Source organism: Haemaphysalis longicornis, unplaced genomic scaffold (genome assembly GCF_048455015.1).
Source record: "Haemaphysalis longicornis isolate Haplotype H1 unplaced genomic scaffold, Haemaphysalis longicornis Haplotype H1 scaffold_6, whole genome shotgun sequence".
Classification (NCBI taxonomy): Eukaryota; Metazoa; Arthropoda; class Arachnida; order Ixodida; family Ixodidae; genus Haemaphysalis; species Haemaphysalis longicornis.
The window spans coordinates 34,457,360-34,481,161 of record NW_027526407.1 but is presented as its reverse complement, the minus strand read 5'-3'; the positions used below and the strand labels follow the sequence as shown (position 1 = coordinate 34,481,161).

Sequence of the window (23,802 nt, the reverse complement as noted above, 5' to 3'; positions counted from 1 at the left end):
AGGGCCTCTGTTCTGGCAGTCTTGGTGCCAAAGGAAGCTTAAGAGGGTTCAACGCTGGTCGACCACTCTCGACATGTCGTAGACACTCGAGTCACGGCCCGGGGGTTGAAAAGAAGGTCCCCTTCACCCCGAGTAGTCCGAGTGGCGCTGGCTACCACCCCCAAGTGCAGGAAACAAAAATACCTTAACATAAATACCCCAGAAAGTGCTGGGGAAACAGCCCCGCCGGTAGCGTAGTGGTTATCGCACCAGACCGGTATTCTGGAGGTCGCAGGTTTGGATCCCACCCGGCGGGCATTTTTTCACCACTTTCTTTTCGACTCAAAAAATTCTACATCTCTTTCTATGACCCACCACAACCTCCCCTTTGCTTTCCGAGGTTTTCTTGACTGCCAACCCTTATATTTATATACATATATATATACAGAAAGAAATGCCGGCAGTCTACAACGCCAAAGTCTACAACGCCAACGCCTATGCCTTCTTTGGCGTTGTAGACTGCCGGCATTTCTTTCTGTATTTCCTAACGAGCCCCTCATTTCCAAACATATATATATATATATATATATATATATATATATATATATATATATATATATATATATATATATATATATATATTTAGCGCATCAGAATAGGAAATGAGGCGCTCGTTGAAAATAAGACAGAAATAAGTGTTGGCAGTCAAGAAAACCTCGGAAAGCATAGGGGAGGTTTTGGTGGGTCATAGAAAGAGATGAAGAATTTTTTGAGTCGAAAAGAAAGTGGTGAAAAAATACCCGCCAGGTGGGATCCGAACCGACGACCTCTGGAATACCGGTCTGGAGCGATAACCACTACGCTACAGGCGGGGGTATTTTTCCCCTTCACTTTCTGGGGTATTTATGTCAATGTAATTTTTTCTTCCTGTGCTTGGGGGTGGTAGCCAGCGCCACTCCGACTTCTCGGGATGAAGGGGACCTTCTTTTTAACCCCCGGGCCGTGACTCGAGTGTCCACGACATGTCGAGAGTGGTCGACCAGCGTTGAACCCTCTTAAGCTCCCTTTGGCACCAAGACTGCCAGAACAGAGGCCCTCGCTAAGCATGTAGCGAATCATAAAATGGGAAATGAGGGTGTCCGTGAAATAAGACAGAAAATAAGGGTTGGCAGTCAAGAAAACCTCGGAAAGCGAAGGGGAGGTTGTGGTGGGTCATAGAAAGAGATGAAAAAATTTTTGAGTCGAAAAGAAAGTGGTGAAAAAATGCCCGCCGGGTGGAATCCGAACCGACGATCTCCAGAATACCGGTCTGGTGCGACAACCACTACGCTACCGGCGGGGCTGTTTCCCCAGCACTTTCTCGGGTATTTATGTTAAGGTATTTTTCTGTCCTGCACTTGGGGGTGGTAGCTAGTGCCACTCGGACTACTCGGGGTGAATGGGACCTTCTGTTTAACCCCCGGGCCGTGACTCGAGTGTCTACGACATGTCGAGAGTGGTCGACGAGCGTTGAACCCTCTTAAGCTCCCTATGGCACCAAGACTGCCTGAACAGATGCCCTCGCTATGCATGTAGCGAATCAGAATAGGAATTGAGGGGCTCGTTGAAAATAAGACAGAAATAAGTGTTGGCAGTCAAGAAAACCTCGGAAAACAAAGAAACTTTCATTGACGTTAGGGCCAGATGCCGAATATGTCAGAATCAGATCGGTTTGTGACCTCGAAGTGGAGGTTTTATTCCCATAATAAGGCTAGAACGCTCCTGTCCTGATGTATTCCTGATTGAATCTTCAATGAGTGGTAGTGGGCATTTTTGTCGTGCGAGGTCAATGCTGAGCTGATCACAATTAGAAGCGAAGTCATTTTGGTTAGAGCAAATTCTGCGGAAGCGTAGGGCTTGGCTGTATGAAATCGCCGTTTTGCAGTGTCTCACATGGCTGCTGTGAAAGTTCAAGTATTGGTGTCGGTCGGTGGGTTTTCTGTACACGGAAGTATCCAGTCTGTGTCCGTTAGTTGGTATCTGCACGTCAAGGAAATTTATTGTAGAAGTTGAATACTCATGAGAGAATGAGATATCACTGTGAGCACTGTTGAAATCGGATATGAATTGATTCAGGGCTTCCTCACCATGAGACCAAACCAAGAAAATGTCGTCGATGTACCGCTTGTAAAACAGCGGTTTTAAAGTCAAGTTCTCCAAGAACTGTGTCTCAAGTGTTCTCATGAATATGTTTGCATAATTTGGGCCTATTTTTGTCCCCATAGATGTGCCACTTATTTGGACGTAGTGCTGGTTATTGAATTCAAAATTGTTTAATTCAAGTATTAAAGTTAATAGTTTGGCCAAAGTGTGTCTGTCAATAGGTTTGTACCCTTGTGAATTTTCGTAGGCTCTTATGACGGATTCTATTCCACCGGCGTGAGGTATGTTTGTATACAAAGCGGCTACATCTAATGTTACAAGGAAGGAGTCATCCGGTATCGTGAGGTCTTTTATTTCACTTAGAAAATGAGTAGTATCCTTTATGTACGAATCGAATGTGGGCGGAATTTCCCTTATAATGTTGTCGACATAGCTAGAAATGTTCTCGGTCACGGTTCCTATGCCAGAGACTATGGGCCTGCCCGGATTGTTGAATTTGTGAATTTTGGTTAGGAGGTAAAAACGTCCTGGCGTGCAGTGAAATGGAATAAGAGGTCGCGCAGTTTTTTTGTCTATCAGTTTTTCATCCCTAAGTTCAATTATGGTACTGCGGACTCGTTCGTCGGATCGGCCGCAAGGGGCTGGTAGAAAGACATGTCACCTAATTGCCTTTGCGCTTCAGTGTTATAATCCATTTGGTTCATGACAACAATAACTCCTCCCTTGTCAGCGGGCTTTATAATGATGTCAGAGCGGGTGCTAAGGATTTCTAGTGCCCTCTGTTCCTTTCCTGTGAGATTCGGTCGGTAGGAAGTGCGCTTTCTATATTCCGCTATGACATCTTTTTGAACCGCCTTGATGTACGTATCCATATACTTGTCACGTTGTGGTGGTGGCGTCCATTGGCTAACTGATGGAAGGCTGTTATCATCTCTGGCGACATCATGATAGTACTCTTTTAACCGGAGTGAGCGTGAGAAATTTTCAAGATCCTTGTACAGTTGCAGCTCAATATTTTCCACTGGAGGGACAAAAGGATAGCCCCTGAGACAATGCGCTGAATTCATCCTTTGAAAGAGTAACGGTGGAAAGGTTGACTACATTATCAGGAGTGTCGGGCTCGGGTACATCATTATGGGAAGATGATGTGCTAGGTTCGGATAGGGATAAATCAACACCGTCGCGGAGCATTTTTTTTGCCTTGAGAGCGGAAAAATGGCTTGTTTTGTTCAGTTTCAACATTTCTAGTTCGGTCTTTTCTTGCGTAGTCAAATGAATTTTTTTAAGTAGAGAGGTTTCTTCCTTTTTTAAGGCATCGAGGCAACACTGGTCATGTTCGATTACAATGCTCAAAAGATCCATCGATGCCTTATGTAGTATGCTCCGCCAGTTTGCCTCGTGAGTAGGCGAGAGGTCAGAGGTAGCTGATTTGAGGTTAATTATCAAGCCTTTTGGGGCAATGCCTGATTTCCTGTATACAATTAAGCTGCTAACGTGATGTTCATATCGAATTCTTTTTCACAACTTTTCTTAGCTTTAATAATTCTCTACAAAATGGATGGACACCGGGTTCACCTGGGGGCTCTTCAGGAAGTCAATCTCGGCGCGTTCCCCGGACGACATCGGAATATCGAGGCCTTGTTGAGGGGGCCTCGGAGGACAGCGCAGCGGCTGTAGGTGGAGGCGGAGGTGGAGGTGGGGCCTGTCGTTGCACTTGTTGGGATGGGGCACTGGCACACTATATGTATATATATATATATATATATATATATATATATATATATATATATATATATATATATATATATATATATATATATATATATATATATATATATATATATATATATATATATGTATATATATATATATATATATATATATATATATGTATATCTATATATATATATAGTAAAAAATGGGTATAGCTTCTAACAAAACTGTTTATTGGTCGACGTTTCGATCGGATGCCGATCTTTCTCAAGACAACACTTCGTATTTCTGTGCACGTATTTATAAGCTCGTCGTCCAACGACGCCGAAAAAAGAGAGAGGGGGGATTTGGGGAGAGAGGTAGCAACAAACACGCTCTCGGCGAGGTGAGGTGAAGGTTTGCAAAAAAGAGAGAGAGAAAAAAAAAAGACAAGAAAGAAAACGCAAAACACAAACAAACCTAAACATGCAGAAAAGAGAGAGGAGTACACAACTCTTTCAAAAAACATGTCCTCCATCGTTCGTCAGCTTGTAGAACGAGTGACAGGTAGCGCCCGTTTCAGAGGGGGGCCGTTCTGCTTAAGAAACGAAAGCGCAAAGCAGTAACAGGGACGCTCTCACACCATCACTGGGAGGCACAGAATTCTAATGGTCACTGACCTTACGGGAAGAGTTTACAGGAAGCGGTCGCAGCCGCACACATATCTCAGTGACGCCGAAATCAGAGCGGGAAAAACACTTGGACTCGTACATTGAGGCCGTTCAAAGAGACGTCCTGCGGGCTTATAACGCTCGCAAACCAGGGGCCCAGAACCTTTCTAAAGAGGAGCGCGAGGCACTTAAGGCACTGGGTGATCGAACAGACATTGTCATAAAACCGGCCGATAAAGGTGGAGGTATTGTAATACTTAGTAAACCAGACTACATTCAAGAAGGCCACCGTCAGTTAAATAACGAATTTTTCTACCAAAAACTTGACGCGGATCCAACTGTTGAACATCAGGAAATAATAACAACAACACTAAATAATCTTGTCAAAATTGGGGAAATAGAGCCACGCCTCTGTAAAGCACTTACAGCAGCACACGCAACGCCAGGAAGGTTTTACATGCTGCCTAAAGTTCATAAAGAAGGGAACCCTGGTAGGCCAATAATTTCGGGAAGAGGCACTCTCACCGAACCAATATCAAGCTACATAGACTCCCTGATTAAGCAAATACCCGCTACCCATTCGTCGTATCTTCGTGATACTAACCACTTCCTACGGGAAATCGACAACATAAAAATTCCTGATGGCGCCTTCCTTGTAACTCTAGATGTAACTTCTCTGTACACAAATATACCTCACCGAGATGGGATTGAAGCCCTGGTTGAATCCTATAGCATACATCGGGACCATGAGTCGCCAAGCCCACAAGTCATTGAAACTTTGACCAAGCTAGTGCTGGAATTAAATAGCCTTGAATTCCACAATCAGTATTACCTACAAATAAACGGCACTGCGATGGGTACTCGAATGGCACCCAACTACGCTAATATATTCATGAACGATCTAGAAACAAAATTTATATCAACCCGTGAAATTAAGCCATTCTTTTACAAACGCTTTCTGGACGATGTATTCCTTATTTGGACCGGTACGGAGGATGACTTAATCGACTTCATCGAGTGTTTCAACAAGGCCCATCCAAGCATCGCATTCACTTATACCTATTCAACCACGGAAATCAATTTCCTTGACGTGCATATAAATACAGACAAAGGAGAACTGATCACTACCGTGTACAAAAAACCTACCGATAGGCAGCAGTATCTGCACTTCGACAGTTGTCATCCGCGCCACTGCAAAACGAGTATCCCATACTCGCAGGCCCACCGATTTAGGAGAATTTGTTCCCGCACCGAGGACTTCGAGGCAAACGCAGAAAACTTGCGCAATGTACTCGCGAAGCAACAATACCCACCACCCATAGTCAACGACGCTATTTGCAAAGCGGTCAACCTTGATCGCCAAGAGTTGCTGCACCATGAAAAGGAACTAAACCAGAAGGGGAGAGGCAACCTAGTTTTGACGTTCGGGGGCAACTCCCCAAACATAAACAAAATCTTGAAAAAGCACTTCAACATGCTACAACAGAGTGAACGGCTTTCGAAAATCTTCCCCACCCCTCCTGGGGTCGTATACAGGCGCCCCAAAAATATTAAAGATTACCTTGTACACGCCAAAACCGAGAGGGCACCCAAGGGTGGGTGTCGACCATGCGGAAAGGCACGGTGCCGCGTATGTAAACACATGCAGACAACCACGGTGGCAGAAAGCACCAACTCAAATTTCAAGCATCTAATTCACGCGACAGTCGACTGCGACTCTTCTAATGTGGTGTACCTTCTGGAGTGCGGTGTTTGTGGCATCCAATACATTGGCCAGACGGACACGGCATTCCGCATGCGCTTCAACAACCATCGCGCACATGTTCGTTCACTCCCGGATCTACCCTTATCACGACATATTAACTCCGAAAACCACCCGTTCGACTCCATCAGGGTCACACTTTTACAAAGTGGATTTTCTACTACAAGAGAACGCGAACAACGTGAATCTTACATTATTTACAAATTCAACACCGTAAAGGCAGGAATGAATGTTAGCCCGGGCATTATGTCGTCTATACATGCTGTCGATAATCTGGCTGCAGAATAATCCCCTATCTAAATTGTAAGTTTCTGTGTTGTTTAAACAAGTAATCAAGCTATTCTTATTTTATTTATTCCCTTCCTGGGGTGTCCTCACAGGCGGCATATGCCACAAACAACATCGAGGCGCCCGCCGCCGTTTACTCCAACAAAGGACCCGCGCGACTCCCGCGTGCGGTTAGGGGATTAGTTAAGCCCCTTCTCCCTGGTTCATGGTCAGGGACGACCCTGTCGGCTGCCCGGGCAGGGCAGAAGAATAGAGCTAAGAATGATGAATGGTGCTCGCCCGTCCTGCCGGTAGGCAGAATCGTGCATGCTTTGAGCCACAGTGCGGAGATCGTACCTACACTCTTAACGAGCCTGCCTGTTTGTTTTGTGGGGTTGGCGTCACTGAGATATGTGTGCGGCTGCGACCGCTTCCTGTAAACTCTTCCCGTAAGGTCAGTGACCATTAGAATTCTGTGCCTCCCAGTGATGGTGTGAGAGCGTCCCTGTTACTGCTTTGCGCTTTCGTTTCTTAAGCAGAACGGCCCCCCTCTGAAACGGGCGCTACCTATCACTCGTTCTACAAGCTGACGAACAATGGAGGACATGTTTTTTGAAAGAGTTGTGTACTCCTCTCTCTTTTCTGCATGTTTAGGTTTGTTTGTGTTTTGCGTTTTCTTTCTTGTCTTTTTTTTTCTCTCTCTCTTTTTTGCAAACCTTCACCTCACCTCGCCGAGAGCGTGTTTGTTGCTACCTCTCTCCCCGAATCCCCCCTCTCTCTTTTTTCGGCGTCGTTGGACGACGAGCTTATAAATACGTGCACAGAAATACGAAATGTTGTCTTGAGAAAGATCGGCATCCGATCGAAACGTCGACCAATAAACAGTTTTGTTAGAAGCTATACCCATTTTTTACTATTTGCTACGGCAACCAAAGACAGCCCTTCTCGCAATCATATATATATATATATATATATATATATATATATATATATATATATATATATATATACATATGTCTTCGTTTGCCGTCCAAGGCAGGTCTTGTGTGTAAAATCCAAAAAATTTAGACTCGAGGAGTAATGACCAAGCGGTTGCAAATTGCAGATTTTTTTAAAATTCCACTCCACCCGAGCGGGCCTGCGTTCAACACCGGGTTCAGAGCGGAGCAGTGTGCTTCCAGAATCTTTTTGGAAATATTGAAAACAGAAACTGCTTAAATATCAGGAAAACAAGTCGTGTTTCATTACGTAGGCGAAGCTAACACTGAGTGCCAGAAACTACACACATACAACCACTAGCTTAATATTTATTCTTTCCAACGATAATTCCAAGTTTCGAAGGCCAGAATTTGGACTGACACATACGAAGCGAAAATGCACTGCAGCGATTGAATGTGAGGTGCACGCCTGGGCGGTCACCGAATGCACCATGTGGGACTATATAATACATAATCTGCACATCAAACTTCGGTCACGGCTCCTTGGGTTCGAGAGATGAAACAAAGGTCAATGACGAAGTTAAAAAAATTGTGAAAAACTCCCGAAATATCGTATTTTTACTTTCTGACTTGGTTTGTTACCCGTGGTTTTGTTTTAGGTTTGGCTATTTGACCAGAGGGCACAACGTGCAACCACCTACTTCAGCTACTTTGATGCAGCAGTCACATTTGCGAATTGAAGAGAGTTCATGACGACGGCAAATAATACATTGGTAGAAGGCTTATTGAGCGAGAAATGTCGCCTTTTTATTAGTACCATCACCGGGTCGCAGTCTCACAAACGCGGCACACAAGCGAGTGCTTATTGGCTTAAGTGCGTTCCATAGCATAATGTTCCAGAAATGAACCGCAAAAAAGGACGGTACGGTGACTACGCAATCCATGGGCATGCGCATCGCCACACAAGGAAACGGAGAGGATAGCGGCAGCCTCAGACCCCGACCACAAATATGCTCACTTCAACTGTGATTAATGTTTCCCTCTCTCTCTCTCTCTCTCTCTCTCTCTCTCTCTCTCTCTCTCTCTCTCTCTCTCTCTCGGCAGCTGTTGTGCTGCGGTTCTGCTCTTGCCGAGCCTCGCATTACGTACACTTTAGGTCGTCTCGCACTGCGGCCAAACTGTCGCCAGCAAGCCATGGAGCTCGGATGTGCACTGAGCAGCGTTCAATTTTACGATATTTAAGGCAGATTTACAATGAATTTGGCCGATCGATTTTGGTAAAAAAAACTCAAAAAACGAAACCGCTGCTCGACGTTTATACATTATGCACTGTGTAAATCCTTAAACAATGACAAGTGAATTTACATGTACTAATACCGCAAATTCAAGCGGAATACTTTTTTATAGCGTAGTACCCTTCTTTTGCCACCGTTTTTTTTTTGTTTGGGATAGTATTTCATTTACCATTTTATTGTAATAGCAGATTAATATTTTTTATTCATTTGTATGGTTCTCTTGTTGCGTCTCACTGCGGCCACCATCATCCCCCGCAATCACTCGCTCTCTGAGTACGGTTATCTCTGCCCGGCCTGAAGAAGTCTGCCACCCACAAGGCTGCCCTTTCCAGCTCCACCTGAGGAATCCTCTTACTTCCTTTATTTTCAACAGCCAGTTGTAATCGTTTAAACTAGTGTGTCTATCCCTCGAGTGAACCACGAAAAGAACCGCAGACAGACACCGCCAAAAACGAAAAATCCCCGGGTTTACACAGCTGCGTGCAGGGCATACACCTCAACTTGCAACATGCCTTTTAAATTAAATATTTCTTATTTGTCGAACGCCGTATATCGCGTTGTGCACTCGTTTCGAAATATTTTTTCCGCAATTCCTTAACAAAGGAATGTGCATCGCGGCCGCATTTATATTATAAAGTTGTAATGGCGCCGTCAGTTAGAAGGGATTTCTTGCACAATGCACATAAAAATTTCAACGCTTTTTAAAACTACGGTGAAATAACTTTACATAGCACTGTCGTACGGGTATATGGCTTCAGCGGCACATTTCTTCCCAAGTGACTGCGTAAAACAATAACTATGCACATCCTCCAGGCTTCCACTATACCTGGGCCAGACCCACGCAGCCCAGTGTCACTGGTGCCAAAACCAAAAAGATCTTGCGCCAAACCGTTGAAACTATTTAAGGCGTTCTTACCAGAGGTAGATGGGTTTTCACCCTGCAAGCCTGGAAGTCCATTAGGGCCACGAGTTCCACCGAGTCGCCCATCTGCACCAAGTGGCACCCCGCGGACACATGAAACGTTACGCATTGCCAGAGAAAGTATGCTCTTGTACACTAAATTTCCAACAACAGCTACAAACGTTATAACAAAGCGTAACCGTACAAGCAAATATAAATGACGCTCACACACCTTTATCACCATTAATAAAACACGATGGCAACGTTACCGCCAAATCTCTCTACATAACGTAACATAATGTGTCCTTTATTACGAACTGGGAGGGTATGTGGATTTTCACCAGTATGGTCATTTTTCGAAGTACGCACTTAGTCGTACTTTTACAGACATAAAGTGTAGAACACCGCGATGGAGACAAGACACCCTACTTACGTAGTCGATGTGAACACTGGCAGTGTGACAAACGAAAATAAAGTCTACATTTTAACCAAGTTAGCTTTTTTCTTGTGTGATTCGATAAAATAACAAAACTTGCTTTGAAAATCCGGAATTCTACATACGAAAAAGTAATCGAGCTGACATTGTACATTACTGACTATTAGGAGGGCCGCCTGAAAAGAAGTGGTAAGTGCTTCAGATTTCAAGTGCAATAAGTTGTATATTTGCGTCTACAACATTTTCCACTAACATTAAAAAAAGGCTTTTCTTCGACAGCCGCCTCCTAAAGGGATTGTTTGAGACTATTCAGATGATCTAAGCTCTCGAGTGTCCGCAATGAGAAAATGAGCTTACCTATCACTCTTTCAAATTTCGAATTGTTACACGTCAACTTGTTGTTCTGAGGTGTAATAATTTTCCAATAACACCAATGTTTCTTCCTGCATCTGTTATACTGTAACGTCAAGAATTATCGTGCTGCCTCGTAATATACATTTTGTTTGTTGTGCCCATGAAAACAAACCAAACGTACCCAGTATGATTGCGATAATTAACCTTTATGATGATCGCATGAAGTTTGGGTAGTGGGTAATAATTTGTGTTTTACCTAACGAGCTTCAATTTTCTGGGTGAATTATGACGCTGCTTCGTTCTTCAAACGCAAGACTTTGTAGCAAAATCGATCGATCGATCGATTGATTGATTGATTGATTGATTGATTGATTGATTGATTGATTGATTGATCGATTGATTGATTGATTGATTGATTGATTGATTGATTGATTGATTGATTGATTGATTGATTGATTGATTGATTGATTGATTGATTGATTGATTGTAGCGTTTAACGCGCCGATGCAACGCAGGCGATTCGGCGCGCCGTAGTGGAGGGCTCCGGATTAATTTTTGCCACCTGGGGAGCTTTAACGAACGCCGAAATCTCGTATACACGGGTGTTTTTGCTTTTCGCCTCCATCAGAAAAGCGGCCACCACGGCCGGGAATCGAACCCGCCACCTCGTGCACAGCAGCACAACGCCTTGCCCACTGAGCCACCGCGGAGGGTTGGTGGATATATAAAAGAGGCTTGGCAGGATTATATAAATACTTTATTGCGAGTGGGTATTTTAATATTCCTGAGCTGGTTTCAGCAGCTAGACCAATATTTCGTTTTTGGAATGCAGACATCTTTGAAAAATGTTGACTTTTAATTAAAAGGTGACCGCTCATCTTCTTGATTTGTTGAAAGTGTCGTCAACAGACGATGGTTGTCTGCCACCCTTGACACGTAAGTTCCACCCATTCCGCTATTTCTCTTCCCTCTCTCGCCTCCCGTAATGGATAATGTTTTGTATTTTTAAAACACCCCTTTTTCTATCCTTCTGATTGCTCGTACTCCATCTTAAGGACAACGTTTATCTTTTCCGGTAGTTTTCTTTTTTGTTCTTGCTTGAACAGCCCGAGAGCGAGCCCTGTTTTTTCTGGGCTCGCTGTTATCTTGTACGAAGTAGCCTAATTTTAACCCAGGGCTTAGGAGTGCAGTATTTAAGCGCCGGCTTTTGTGATCTCGCAACGTCGCTCGGCGCCGTCCTCGTTGCTATCGAGAAAACTAAGAGGCCACCGAAGATAGAGTGCGTAGAACAGCGGAGAATGAAGATATGGCGAATATGTGAGGGAGAGGGTGGTACGCCGAGGTCGCTCAAGACATGCCCGTTCGAGCCAAGCCCGTAAACCCCCGCTCTTGCAGTTTCACTATAGTGAACTAGAATAATTCTAGTGCACTATAGTTTCACGTCGTCCCTCGGCGTCGAACTCGTTGTAACCGAAAGAACACAGAGGCCACCGGAGATAGAGCGAGCAGGAAAGCGGTGGATAAAAGTTTGGTAGAATCGTGAGGGGGAGGGCGGTACCCTCAGGGCGCGCGGGGGATGCTGTTCGGGGGGGGGGGGGGGGGGTAGGAAGGAGAGGGAGTGCTACGAGATAACGGAAGAGTATACGCGCGACGTCCTGCATTCGCCCATGACCAGAAAACTTCCTGCAACAATGCAGGTATAAGCATTCTACGGGAAGAATGCAGCTCCCACTGCACTCAAATTTCCCATTCGGTAGAATCGTAATTGTCAGACATTTTTTGCTCTTTCTTCCTTGAAAACCAAAGAAAAATGTATTTCTAACTAAGCGAACGTTAGTGCGCTTGATTACGTACTTACATCTTGCACCAAATGTTTTTAAATCACGTTCCTGCTGTATAGGGGGTACATGTTCGATTTACTGGGCAGATCAAGTACTTTTGAAAGTTTCTGCCTCCACAGACTGCTTTTTGGCGAAGTTATTGAGCTTTTGGCCGTAAGATTATTTGAATGTAGACAGATAGGCAGAAATTTGTGCGATTAAGTATCCCAGGAAACCCTATCGTGATTAAAAGTGTTTAGTGGCCTATTAAGTGATAAACCGGGTCAGCTGACATGCGCAAACGCGACACAGCGTCGAAAAACTTGGCACGAAGCAAATTACTATTGCCCTCGGTGCGAACTATACCACATTATGCTGAAATGAAACACCTCTAAGGGAAGTCATCTCCGACACGGAACGATTTGGTGGTCGCACGGTCAGACACAAAAAAAGAAGGAAAGGGCAGGGCAGAGACAGCAGCGCAGCTGTTTCCGCCATATTCCTCTGACCAAACGCCACACTACCCCTGTTCTATTCTTCTGATACTGTCGCGCGACAGTCACCACGATGCCTTGGTATTCTGCGCGGCGCAGGAAGCTTTGTGAAGTCCAATGAGGCGCTCAGTGGATTTAAATGACTGTAGTTCTCATCAATTTGTAATTTATCAGGCCTTACGCGGCCTGCTATTTCCTTGATTGTGCGGCTATCGTAATGAACAATCTTTAGAGACAGAAGGTGAAGTGAATTGTGTACGTAGTCTGAACTGTTTTAATTGCTCAACGATGGTAACTTACCTAAGGCGCGTATAGGTATCATTTTTGCGGCTATATATCGTTTGTGTTCGTTTCGCAATTTTCTCTTTTGCTGCCCTTTATCTTTTATACTTTTGTGATTTATTTTGTGTCAGTTTGTTCTTTTTATGGTTTTCTAGTGTGTGGAGTTATGAATGTGTTATTTCCGCTCCTGATTTTTAAAATAATTTCCTGTATAGTCAACTGTCATCCGATTGCACTACAGTGGCCCCTGTCAAGTGTAGCAGCGCCAGCTGCTCACAATGCGGCCGTTTTCGCTTTTCTTCGAAGCACCCACTCACATCCTTAATTTAAAAACGCCGGCTGTAACGTTAGAACTAATGGTTCTATCCTCTCGAATTAGACACGAAAAGAACCGCAACAGAAACTACCGAAAACGAACAATGGCGCAGTTGAAACAACGTGAGCGCACCAATCGCGCTCATTTTTAACGCGGTGTTTTTAATTGTTTCTACATTGTGAAGGAAAATAATCGCGGTGTGCATTGCTTATAAAGTATTTATTTCCGTAATAGATTATGACGCGTATCTGGTGTGGCTGCTCCTTTCTTCGAAACCCGCTGTAATCTGATAGCCGCTTAGGAGGGATTTGGCGCACAATTGACGTGAAAGGCTAAAAGCTGCGTCAGAGATGGCAAAATCCACTCTGCACTTCACTGTAAAGCCACCACACAATCTGGATGTCAGCTTTTGCTTAAGGTAACTACCTCACGGCAAGACCATACACACCATCCAAGTTTTCAATGTACCTGTGCCGGTGCGACTCTGCCCAGGAATACTGCCGCCGGATCCAAAACCAGATTCCGGAATGTTGCCCGAAGCACCAAAGCCGTTTCCAATTCCTCCAGGCGTTGGGGAAGGGAGTCCGAGGGTACCCGGCGAGCCTGGAAGTCCACCAACGCCTCCTCTTCCACCAGTTCCTGAGGCTCCACTAAATGGCCCATTTCCACCTATCAACCACAAGGTGTACACAGTGAAACCTTTTTTACTACCCGAGTAGAAAAAGCTCTTGCAGCATTACGGCTTCGCAGCAACAGTGGTAGACTTCTGAACAAACGGGTAATTTTAAGGGTTAATGTAAACAAAATTGACACATCTTAATTAAGGACGTTCGATGAAATAGGTCAATATTAAGATGAAATCTCTTGTCTGCCTTAGCACAATCAGTACTATAGTACGAATCTTCGAGCATAGCTACAATTTTAGTACTGTGGTCATTCTGCAGACAATGGGGTCAGTCAGACTTTTATTGGGATAAAAGCACGGAAAACCGTGTTGGAGCCATGACACAGCATTTGTTAATAGATATGAGCGGTGATAGTAAGCTGCATTTAGATGCAAGGCCACGGTGTTCAAGGCCTAAATTTCCCAAAATACTTTGAACATTGCTTGTTCAAACCACAGGTGGTTGACCCACCATATTATTGTTGTTAACTGATTAGGCCTGGGTGAGAATCTTTGCACTATTATTTTATGTTATAATGTCCGCGTGGTACGCAAGCGCCATGTACGTTTATCCGTGAATGAAGAACTGGCCAGTGTTGCATGATTTTTATTTGGCAGCGCTAGATATTTATCTGGCGGGCTATTGGATGTAGGGTCGTGACGTTACGCCACCATGGCGGTCGCCCATAGATGAACTAGGGACTGGGCATTTTGTTTTTCTCGGTTACCGATACATCCACAACTGTGTATATTTCTGGTTTAACAGTCGCTAGTTTGCTTCGATAAAACTGCATATACGAAGGTACAGAATTATGCCTCCTCCGATCATTGAAAACATTGGATGACGTTAGTATACTTCATAACACGAACTTTCAGCGGAGCGCGGAACGCAGTCTTCTCGCCTACAGCGCATAGCTGCTGCATCTTAGGAAGTGTTGGGGTCATCAACGAGCGGACAACGGCGCGCGTTATATTCTGCTGTTATGCCGTTGCACGACCCCGCCTGGGAGAATGTCTCTCCTGTCCACGGTATACCCGCGTTCTCCTCACACTTTCGACACACTTTCCTCTTCCGCTTTCCCGCTCGTTCTAGAAAACCACCGGGAAGGATATCAAGCGTGGGCTCCCCCTCCGCATAGTGCCTTGGGCTCACACTTTTGACACACCTTTGTTCTGCTTACTTCTCGTTCTATCTTCGGTTGCCCTCTTCACTCTCTCGATTACAGTGAGGCCGACGCCAAATGAGGACGAGGACTCACAGGAGCGCGGGTTTCATATCGAGGCTCAGAATATTGGTAAGCGCAATTGTGTATAAAATTAGGATATTTTACCTCCAGAACTGGCTGAAAAGGGAAGTTGAGCAACACTAATTGTTTGTTACTTTGCCTCCGTGTGAACGGGGCCTGCTCTCGACCATCAATGCTAGGTAGCACATTTATTTGTATTATTCTTTTGAAAACCTAAAACATACGTGCTCAGAAACAGTGCCAGCTTCACTCCCCTCTGCCCTCTGATTTCGGCAAGTCGAAATGCCCAAGCCTGTGCAATAAGCTTGCGATATAAATTTTATGACCAGAAATACGACCGCGAGAGCTGCAACATGCCCTTATAGCGAATATGTGTTCGCAATACCCAGAACGTTCGGGCCAGGTGTCAGATCATAACTTTAGCGGTATAGTGCATGATATAACACTCGTATGTCAGGCATGGGCATACAACTAAGTCACACATAGTAAGTTTAAATGCAAAGCAAGGACCAAGTAATACGATGTCGCTGGCGGAAAACAAAAACGCCCGTGTGTACGAGATTTCGGCGCACTTAAAGATCCCCAGGTGGTCAAAATTAATCCGGAGCCCTGCACTACGGCGCGCCTCATCGCCTGCGAAGCGTCGGCGTATTAAACCGTACAATCAAATCACAATCAAAATACGTTGACACTTCATAGCTTTGCTTATACCATCACCTAGCTGGGGGGAAAGAATTTGTTTGGTTTGTCTGGACTCATTTGAAACGCTAAAAATGTTTCCGCGGTCACAAAATCTTGTTTTGGTTGATCTGCCTGGTTGTTATAACAAAAGCTCCAAGGTGTGGTGATTCCTTGAAAAAATGTAGCCGTCTCAATTTTACTAGCCTATATGCAGGAACGGAGTGTCTCAAGTAGGATGCATTATTTTATTTTCTATATCAAATGCCACGGCCAGATATGAACATAAATATTACTTGACCTCATCGAAAAAATCCCTTTCAGGATTTATGGGACCAATATGGTAGAATGTGCTTTGGGTTACGCGCTACACACAATTATAGGGGACACCAGGACAAAGTAGGGAGCATGGCCGTAAACTATCAAAGGTTTTGTTACACATACAATATTTTTCAAAGGGGAATTAAGAAGCTTGCTATTTGCTCAGTATCAAGGGAAATACATGAGACCGCAGCTTTTCTCTTTACTGATAGGGACCCCCACCGACGGGCTTTGTGACAGCCGGTATATGAAGAACCGTATTTGAATAATTAAAAGAAACGATCTCAGCAACATCACCTCTAATACGATCGATCCTCTTCTAGTATTCATCAAAATATAGGTTACAGAGTGCCTAAAATAGAGTTGACATCTGCCGAAGTTGAATGATACAAGGCAAGTCACAGGTTGTCTTTGAAAGTAGGACGATTTTGGGATGTCTGAAACATCAATTTGATAAATTGGAACATTTTATGGGTTACTTGCTCTTGACAGTAATAATTATTTTTGGCATGTACGCTCATATAGACATACAGAGCACATTTATTGATACTGGCGCCGTTAGAGATATGTTAAATTTCAGCTGGGGCTCTGCATTGCACTTTGCGAAAAGCAGCAAAGCTTTCGGACTCCAAGATATATGTACACTGAAAAGTGAACGTTTGACCACGGGGGGGGGGGGGGGGGGGGGGGGGTCGAATTTGCTGCTCCAGCTCACGTGCACGCTTACAAGTGTACAAAACAAAACAATTATGGTGCGTTTAACCTTGGTCACCGCAGTGGAACTTACAGCAGAATGTATCCTAGAGGAAGGATTGAGTTATGTGTTCCTTTTTACACTGATGAAGCATCGTTGCGCAGAAACGGTTCTCCGATGTTTTAAGGCACTCTGCATCCACTTATCCTTGAAACAATCATTAAGGACTTGAAGAGTATATGTGCAACACTGTCGCCCTCCTGAAAGCTTCCGTACATACGGAGTCATGGGAGTACGGATACTTTCCTAGAATGACACAAAGCCGCCACAAAGCTAGGAATATTTTTTCAGAAATACATGAAAATAAAATACTGCATACTTTTCGAAAAATTTGACAGCGATTTTATGTCATTAAGTTCACTAGAGCCGCCAAATCATTGTCCGTATGAATTCTGTATATACGGAGTATATGGAAAACATACGGAGCGTGATTTTGCTTAGTATTGAAGATAAAAAGACGAAAACTGCCAAACCTTCTTATTGTGCGAACTCGTATGAATCCCTTCTTTGTAAAAATAACAACTACTTCAGTTAATTGGTGGGGCGCTATACTCAGTATGAACTCCGTATTCCCATAATGCCGTATATAGGGAACGTTTCAGTGGGGCGGGGCTATGATTTCTTAATGCTACCTCTTCCTGGGCTGCTTAACTACGTTTTTCTATTATCTCCCGGTTTCTTGTAATCCTATTTACCGTGCTTTTCTTTCTAATCCCAAGCAGAAATGTCTCAAATTTTCTATTACCGTCCCATCTCTTTTTTTGCTGGTCACCACGATCTCCCACCATCACCACATTGCATAACAATTATCTTTACAGGATAAAGCACGCTCAGGCGCTATCACGGCAGATTTTTTCTCCTTTCTTTTTGACTTGTGAGCAGAAACCTCTTGACAGGGATTAGTTTGGTAATGTAGAAACGATGAAATTGCGAAAACTGAATGTATTCTGGCTCCGAAAGTGAGCGCCTAATTCTACTCATATGTATGAAACATTTACCAAATTTATAACTTCCCATAAAAGACCTGCCAACAAACTACCGCAAAACCACAGCCTTCTCTTGAGAAACACTAACTGGTGGCAGGCACTGAACCTCTCTAAAAAGAATTCACAAAAGATCCCCTATTTATATATACAGAGAGAAATGTTTATTGAAACGGGAGGGCCTTCGAAAGAGACATTATTATCCACCATGCAACTTCCATCTCGGGAGACACTACAGGGGACAAACTTCAAGTATGGATGCATATAGAAGTTTTCCGAAACGCCGTGACAAAATTCTCTTACGCTTTTAGCAGGTGATCCCAGCGGAAAGTTCTAGGCAGTACACGGGCAAGATTGACTCGGCATTGCATCGTAATTATCCATAGTTGGCAAGTGCACTCATCCCGCTAGTGTGGGTTTTTAATGTTTTCAAGGACTGTACCAGACACTGCACAATCATTTTACGTGCCGCTAAAACTGCCTGTCGTAGCGCAGTTCCGAATGCTTGCGTTACCTAAATGAGTAATCGGTAGTTTCGGCGGCCCGATAATATAAGAGGAATTCTTGCACCTTTATTATCTACAATTTTTTGCGGAAAACTGGCTGATAATAGGAAGACGGTCATGAACTGGTTAATACCCACTAGGTACCAAGGTTGTGCACTACGTTGCCTAACTATTTTCACTCTAAAGCACAGATGACTTCTGTAACAATTTAGCAATACCTCATTATTTTTATACAAAACATTTTCCACACCAATAACATCGTGAAATTCGAATGCTCTGCCGCTCCTAGAGAAGGAACCATGACTCTGAGCTCGAAGACTCTAACATGGTTGTGAGTAAATCAGGCGCTGATTAAGAAAGTTTAACTTTCTGTTGTAGGTTGCACCCTCTTCCCGAAATCTATAGTATTAGGATTGAGAAAAACTTTATTTGTGCCTGCAAGACGACGGTTTTTGAGCGCCAGACACGCGCGCGGCATCGTACTTGGGTTTGCCGTTACTAGGCGCTGCGCCAATGCTTCACGTTGCCGGGTCGCCTCGGTAGTGGTTCTCGCTATTTTTTTTTTGCGGACATGAAAGGCTTTTGCAGGAACATATTGTAAAATTTCAGCGCTTAAAATTTAGGTGTCAAGTGTAAAGCGCATTGCAAGTGGCTGTATGCTCGGTCTTAGGGGAACTGACCTTCATGTTATCCCACAGCGTTTTTCCGTGTAGACAAATGTGTACACAGATATTAAAAACAGTCATTCTAGGCCATCTCAGTGCTAAAAGTGCCGCCTGGTGTCATAGGCTGGAAAATGACAGTCGTGACAACACGCTAGCAGGTATGGTCTAAAAAACGCCTGCGCGGGTTTGAAAGTATGCCGTAATTTTTTCCGCGTTGCATTTATATCCTACACTCCAGATAATTTTCAGTAGCTCAAGAATTCGGTGGCAGTTGTTTGTAAGATTAGTGAAAGTAGTAGATTCATTATAGAAGAGTATTGGGAGGTGTAAAAGTAAATATAATGAAGATGTTATTCAGATCGATGGGAAATATTTAGAAGAAGTAGTTAACGACTTATACGTGTGCTACACGGGTGTTTTAAAGGCCTTCCTATGGATTTCGAACCAATTATTTATCTAGTGCCCCGTTGTAAAATACAACATGAGAAGTTTTAAGCGAATGTTCCACTTTTAGTCGAAAGATGCCAGGCTGCACAGCCACTGTTAACCTCCGTTACGTCGCAACCCCGTAGTTCAGACAAGAAGGGTGCATTTAAACCATCGAATTTTCCAACCATCAGGACATTTGTCCTTTCCTGTCCTGCGTTCATAACATAACACTATTTTAGAGTGCCTAGTTTGGCTTAGTTTTTTCACGAATAGTTTAAATTAACACAAATATGTTCTATTTCAGGTTTTATTAAAGTATATGGTAATGTTCTCCCATAAAATCAAATCTATTTAAAAATGGCGTTATTTTATTACAGGAGGTGTGAATATAAAAGCAATGTCTTCACAGTAATATAACCTCTGTGGCCATCTTTTTGGGGTACTTTTGGAATAAATATTATTATTAAAGTTTAGTTCAAGGCGGTGGCTGCGAATATGATTTCTTTATTTTTGCGGGATGTAGCGCCGGAATATCGGAGAGCCATAGAGGTAAATTGAGCTAGACAGGTAATGTCTTCAAGCATTGCACTCCCTGGGGGTAATCTTTGTCTGTGGACGTTGAGTTTTCTTCTTGTTTTAATAAAATCCCTAAGAAGACAAAGTCAACTTTAATATCCCCGTCTGAGTGCGGTGCAATATATTAATTAAAATATTTAAATACTGTGATATGCGAGGAAGTATTTTGTATTGATTTTGGGTTAATTTTGAGTACTACCTGAACAAGCGATCTGCGGCATTTTCGCGCCGAATCCAATCAAAACTTTATTTTCATCAAAATTTTCTTTGCCCACAATGCGCATGAGACACTCATGGTAGAGGAACAACTGCATATACTCAAATAATTGTCATGACCACACATGACTGCAGTGCCACATGTTTTCTAGCCAAATGTGTTAATCTTCTTTGAGGCGCATCATTAGATTTTATTGTACGTTAAGGAGAGCCCCAAGGGTGAGCACCACTGCAATTTTTATTACGCTCCTGCGCGGGGAAGCACTTCCACGACTGCCACCATTTGTACCCGGAATCTCACCTGAAGGGCCTGTACCGAATCCAAAGCCTCCACCAGAACCAGCATTAGGGCCTTGGCTACCCAGGAAGCTGCCAGTATCAGGAGAGCCAGGTCTTCTACCTAATCCTGCAGCTGCTCCTGCGAACAGTCAGAACCCAACGGCAAGTAGGTAAAAGTTAAACAGTTAAGCAGTTTTGGAGCACAAGGGTCTTTCCTAGTGAATAATTGCAACAAAAACTACGACAGTCTGCTGAAATGTTAATTTTAAGAAGAAATAAATAAGGAGCTCATTTAGTTGAGCTTCTTTTTTAAGTCAAATAACACTGGCGACCTGGGCTCTTTGCCGAGTTTTAGTATGTTGGCTTAATGAACGAAGGTTTTATTCATATTACGTGAGTAAAAACATATCAATATTAACCCTGGTTTGTTTTGTTTTTATTTATTTATTTAATTTATTTATAGGTACCCTCAGGGCCGAAGCTATATAGAGGGGAGGGGTTTTTAAGATTCATGGGCAAGTACAGCTTGCATGCATGTCAAGCAATCATACAAAAGGAGGATTTTCACGAGAACACATCATAAAAAAGTTCACAAGTTCTGTGCACAAAGGGTCAATAACTACACAGAGAAGCCAAAATTGCTTTTACGCGAATGGTCAAGGCAACACAAGAGGAAATTAGTATTCATTCATAGTTATTCTAGTGGTTTAGATTACTAATAAGTGATCGGAAAGCATCATTGTTTATGATAGTGGCTGTTGCTTCCCGAATGCCGTTCCAATCATGAGATGTTCGAGGAATGAATGAACATGCGTACGAACGCTTGTGACTCACAGGTATGGCAACTTTGTCGACATGATCCCAACGTGATGATATGTAGTTTGAGGAAGAAATTAGGCTGTTACCAGTGTTGTACGGAACGCTGTTCCAAGGATCCGCGTTCCTGGAAATAGTTCCTTTAGGAGGAACGGAGGAACGTCATTGTTTAATTAAGGGTCGGTGGAACTGTAACGGTAACTCGTTAGGGTTATGGAGGAACGGCAGGAACGGCGTTCCTTCTGCAAATGTTACACTGCTAGGATTTGGCCGTTTTTGATGCCAAAGCTCGAGTGCAAAAATGCACAAGTCGCTACTGTGTTTGTCTTCCTATTTACCGGATTTGTACGCGCGAGGAGGGGGGCGTTTTTGTCGGGGGAGTTGAGGTCGCTGTAAGGTCATTCGAAGGGTCACCGGCTATCAATAGAGCTGAGCTCGCCGCAGTGTGTCGGGATGATGTAATGCTAGAAGTTACAGGTACGCACGCAGTTTGTCACGGTGCGGTCTGTCGTCGATCTGGCGGAAATGGATTGACGGGAGTGCCAGGTCCTTTTGTATTGAACGCGTCGTTTTGACAAAGGATAGGAATTTCGTCATTCTTGGGCACAGTTTCGTCTCGTGCCGTATCGACACTACCTGAGAGAGGCCGCCCAAACGTGTACGGTCAGCGTTCAGAGTTGCTTTAGTTGCTCCGTTTCAACCCGTGCTTTGATTTTTTATAGTGTAAATGTTTTTCACGCATGTGATTAGGCTTCGCGTTATTTCCTGTGCTTTTCCCTTATGCGCATTTCTAACAACAGCAACTGATTTGTGCATCGCGTCCACATATTTGGCTGTTTTTGCTTGTTTTCCAATTTACTACCGTTATTGTGTCGGTATACTTTGTAATTCTTGCGTGCAGATTTCATGTGTGACTACGTGGCTGACTTAATTTGTTGTCTTGTTATCATTTTCCGACTTAAACTTGTATTGCGAACCTCGTAGGCATTACTTGTTCTGCCATGTTTTGTTACTCGCAAATTTGGGGTTTTATCCGCGGAGCTTCACTTTTGTAACCCACTTACTAGATTCCCTGCAAAGGGCCTGTAAGGCATTTTAAATAAACTGTAATATTAATAACCATTCATTAGACGCCTATGTATTGTTCCTTTCGACACAGTTTCTTATGCAAGAAATTTTATTATGTTTCTGGAAGGGAGGAACTTTATTTCCACATCTGAAGCGCGAAAACCTTACTCTGCAGTCGTAAGACCAAAGTGGAAAGTGTCATATGTGTTGCACCCATAATAGACGAGCACCAAAATCGCAGTTAGACATGTTTGGAGTTTGTCCGGTGCACCCTAAAAAAATTCGTCGAGGAGCGTTTCTTTGGATTCTTTTTATCTCCAGATAATCTGCTATCGGCGGTGTTAGTATTCGTATAATATACGTAGTTCGGTGTGAGTTTTAAATTTATCCCTTTATTTCGCGTCAGGATTATCCGACACACTATTTTAATTTAGGAAATGAAATGTTGCGCTAATGTAACGACACGTTCCTATGTTCGAAGTGGAACTGGAACGCGCTCCTTTTGCAATAAAGAAACTTCTAACAGGAACTCGTTTCAAAATTGGGAAGGAACGAGGAACGAGCTTTCGTTACTTTTTTAGAGGAACGTATACAATAGTGATTGCTGCCTAATGTGGGAATATACGATATTTTTTCGAATAAGCTAAGTCGTTTTATTTTGCGACGGGTAACGAAATCGGGTAGATTGAGGTTAGCTGTTATGGAAGATATAGTGGCGCTACGATGAAAGTTGGAGATAATAAACCGAGTAGAGTTGTTCTGAACCATTTCAAGCCTATTGATTAAGTATGCTTGGTCTGGGTCCCATATCACGGCTCCGTATTCAAGTTTGGTTCTAGGTAGTCTTTTATAAAGAAGTAACTTCAAGGCGGAAGGGGCCAGAGCACAGTTTCGCCTAATATGTCCTAAGGTCCGGTTAGCGTTATAATAATGTGGTCAATGTGGACATTCCAGGTTAAATGGCCGGATATGAGGACACCAAGGTATCAATAATTGTTTACTTCTGGCAATTTTAGGCCTTGAATGAAGTAAAAATGCATTGTTATCCTCATTGCCTTACATTTGGCGATATTTGGCCGACACGCGAAATAACGCTTACTGACCATAATGGAGAGGAAGTTAGCGACGCTGATTGGGCCGACGTATTTAACATCGCGTTCTGCTCTGCGTTCACTAAAGAAGCAGATTCGCCACTTCCCTCGCCACCTACTCCGAAATTACCGCTAATAGTTCCAGTGGAATTTACTGTTG

At 43.6% G+C, this 23,802-nt stretch overlaps 1 protein-coding gene across 2 annotated transcripts in view; it reads right to left on the bottom strand.

Moving 5' to 3' along the window:
• The window catches only part of LOC144141484 (uncharacterized), a 94,648-nt gene that overhangs the window by 56,649 nt on the left and 14,197 nt on the right, over positions 1 to 23,802 (bottom strand). For both annotated transcript variants that reach the window (XM_077673039.1, XM_077673040.1), the window contains exons 3-5: positions 20,690 to 20,806; positions 13,818 to 14,018; positions 9,663 to 9,734 (exon numbers count right to left, since the gene is read on the bottom strand). In XM_077673039.1, coding sequence (XP_077529165.1) covers positions 9,663 to 9,734; positions 13,818 to 14,018; positions 20,690 to 20,806 — 390 coding nt within the window. The remainder of the gene's footprint in view (positions 1 to 9,662; positions 9,735 to 13,817; positions 14,019 to 20,689; positions 20,807 to 23,802) is intronic.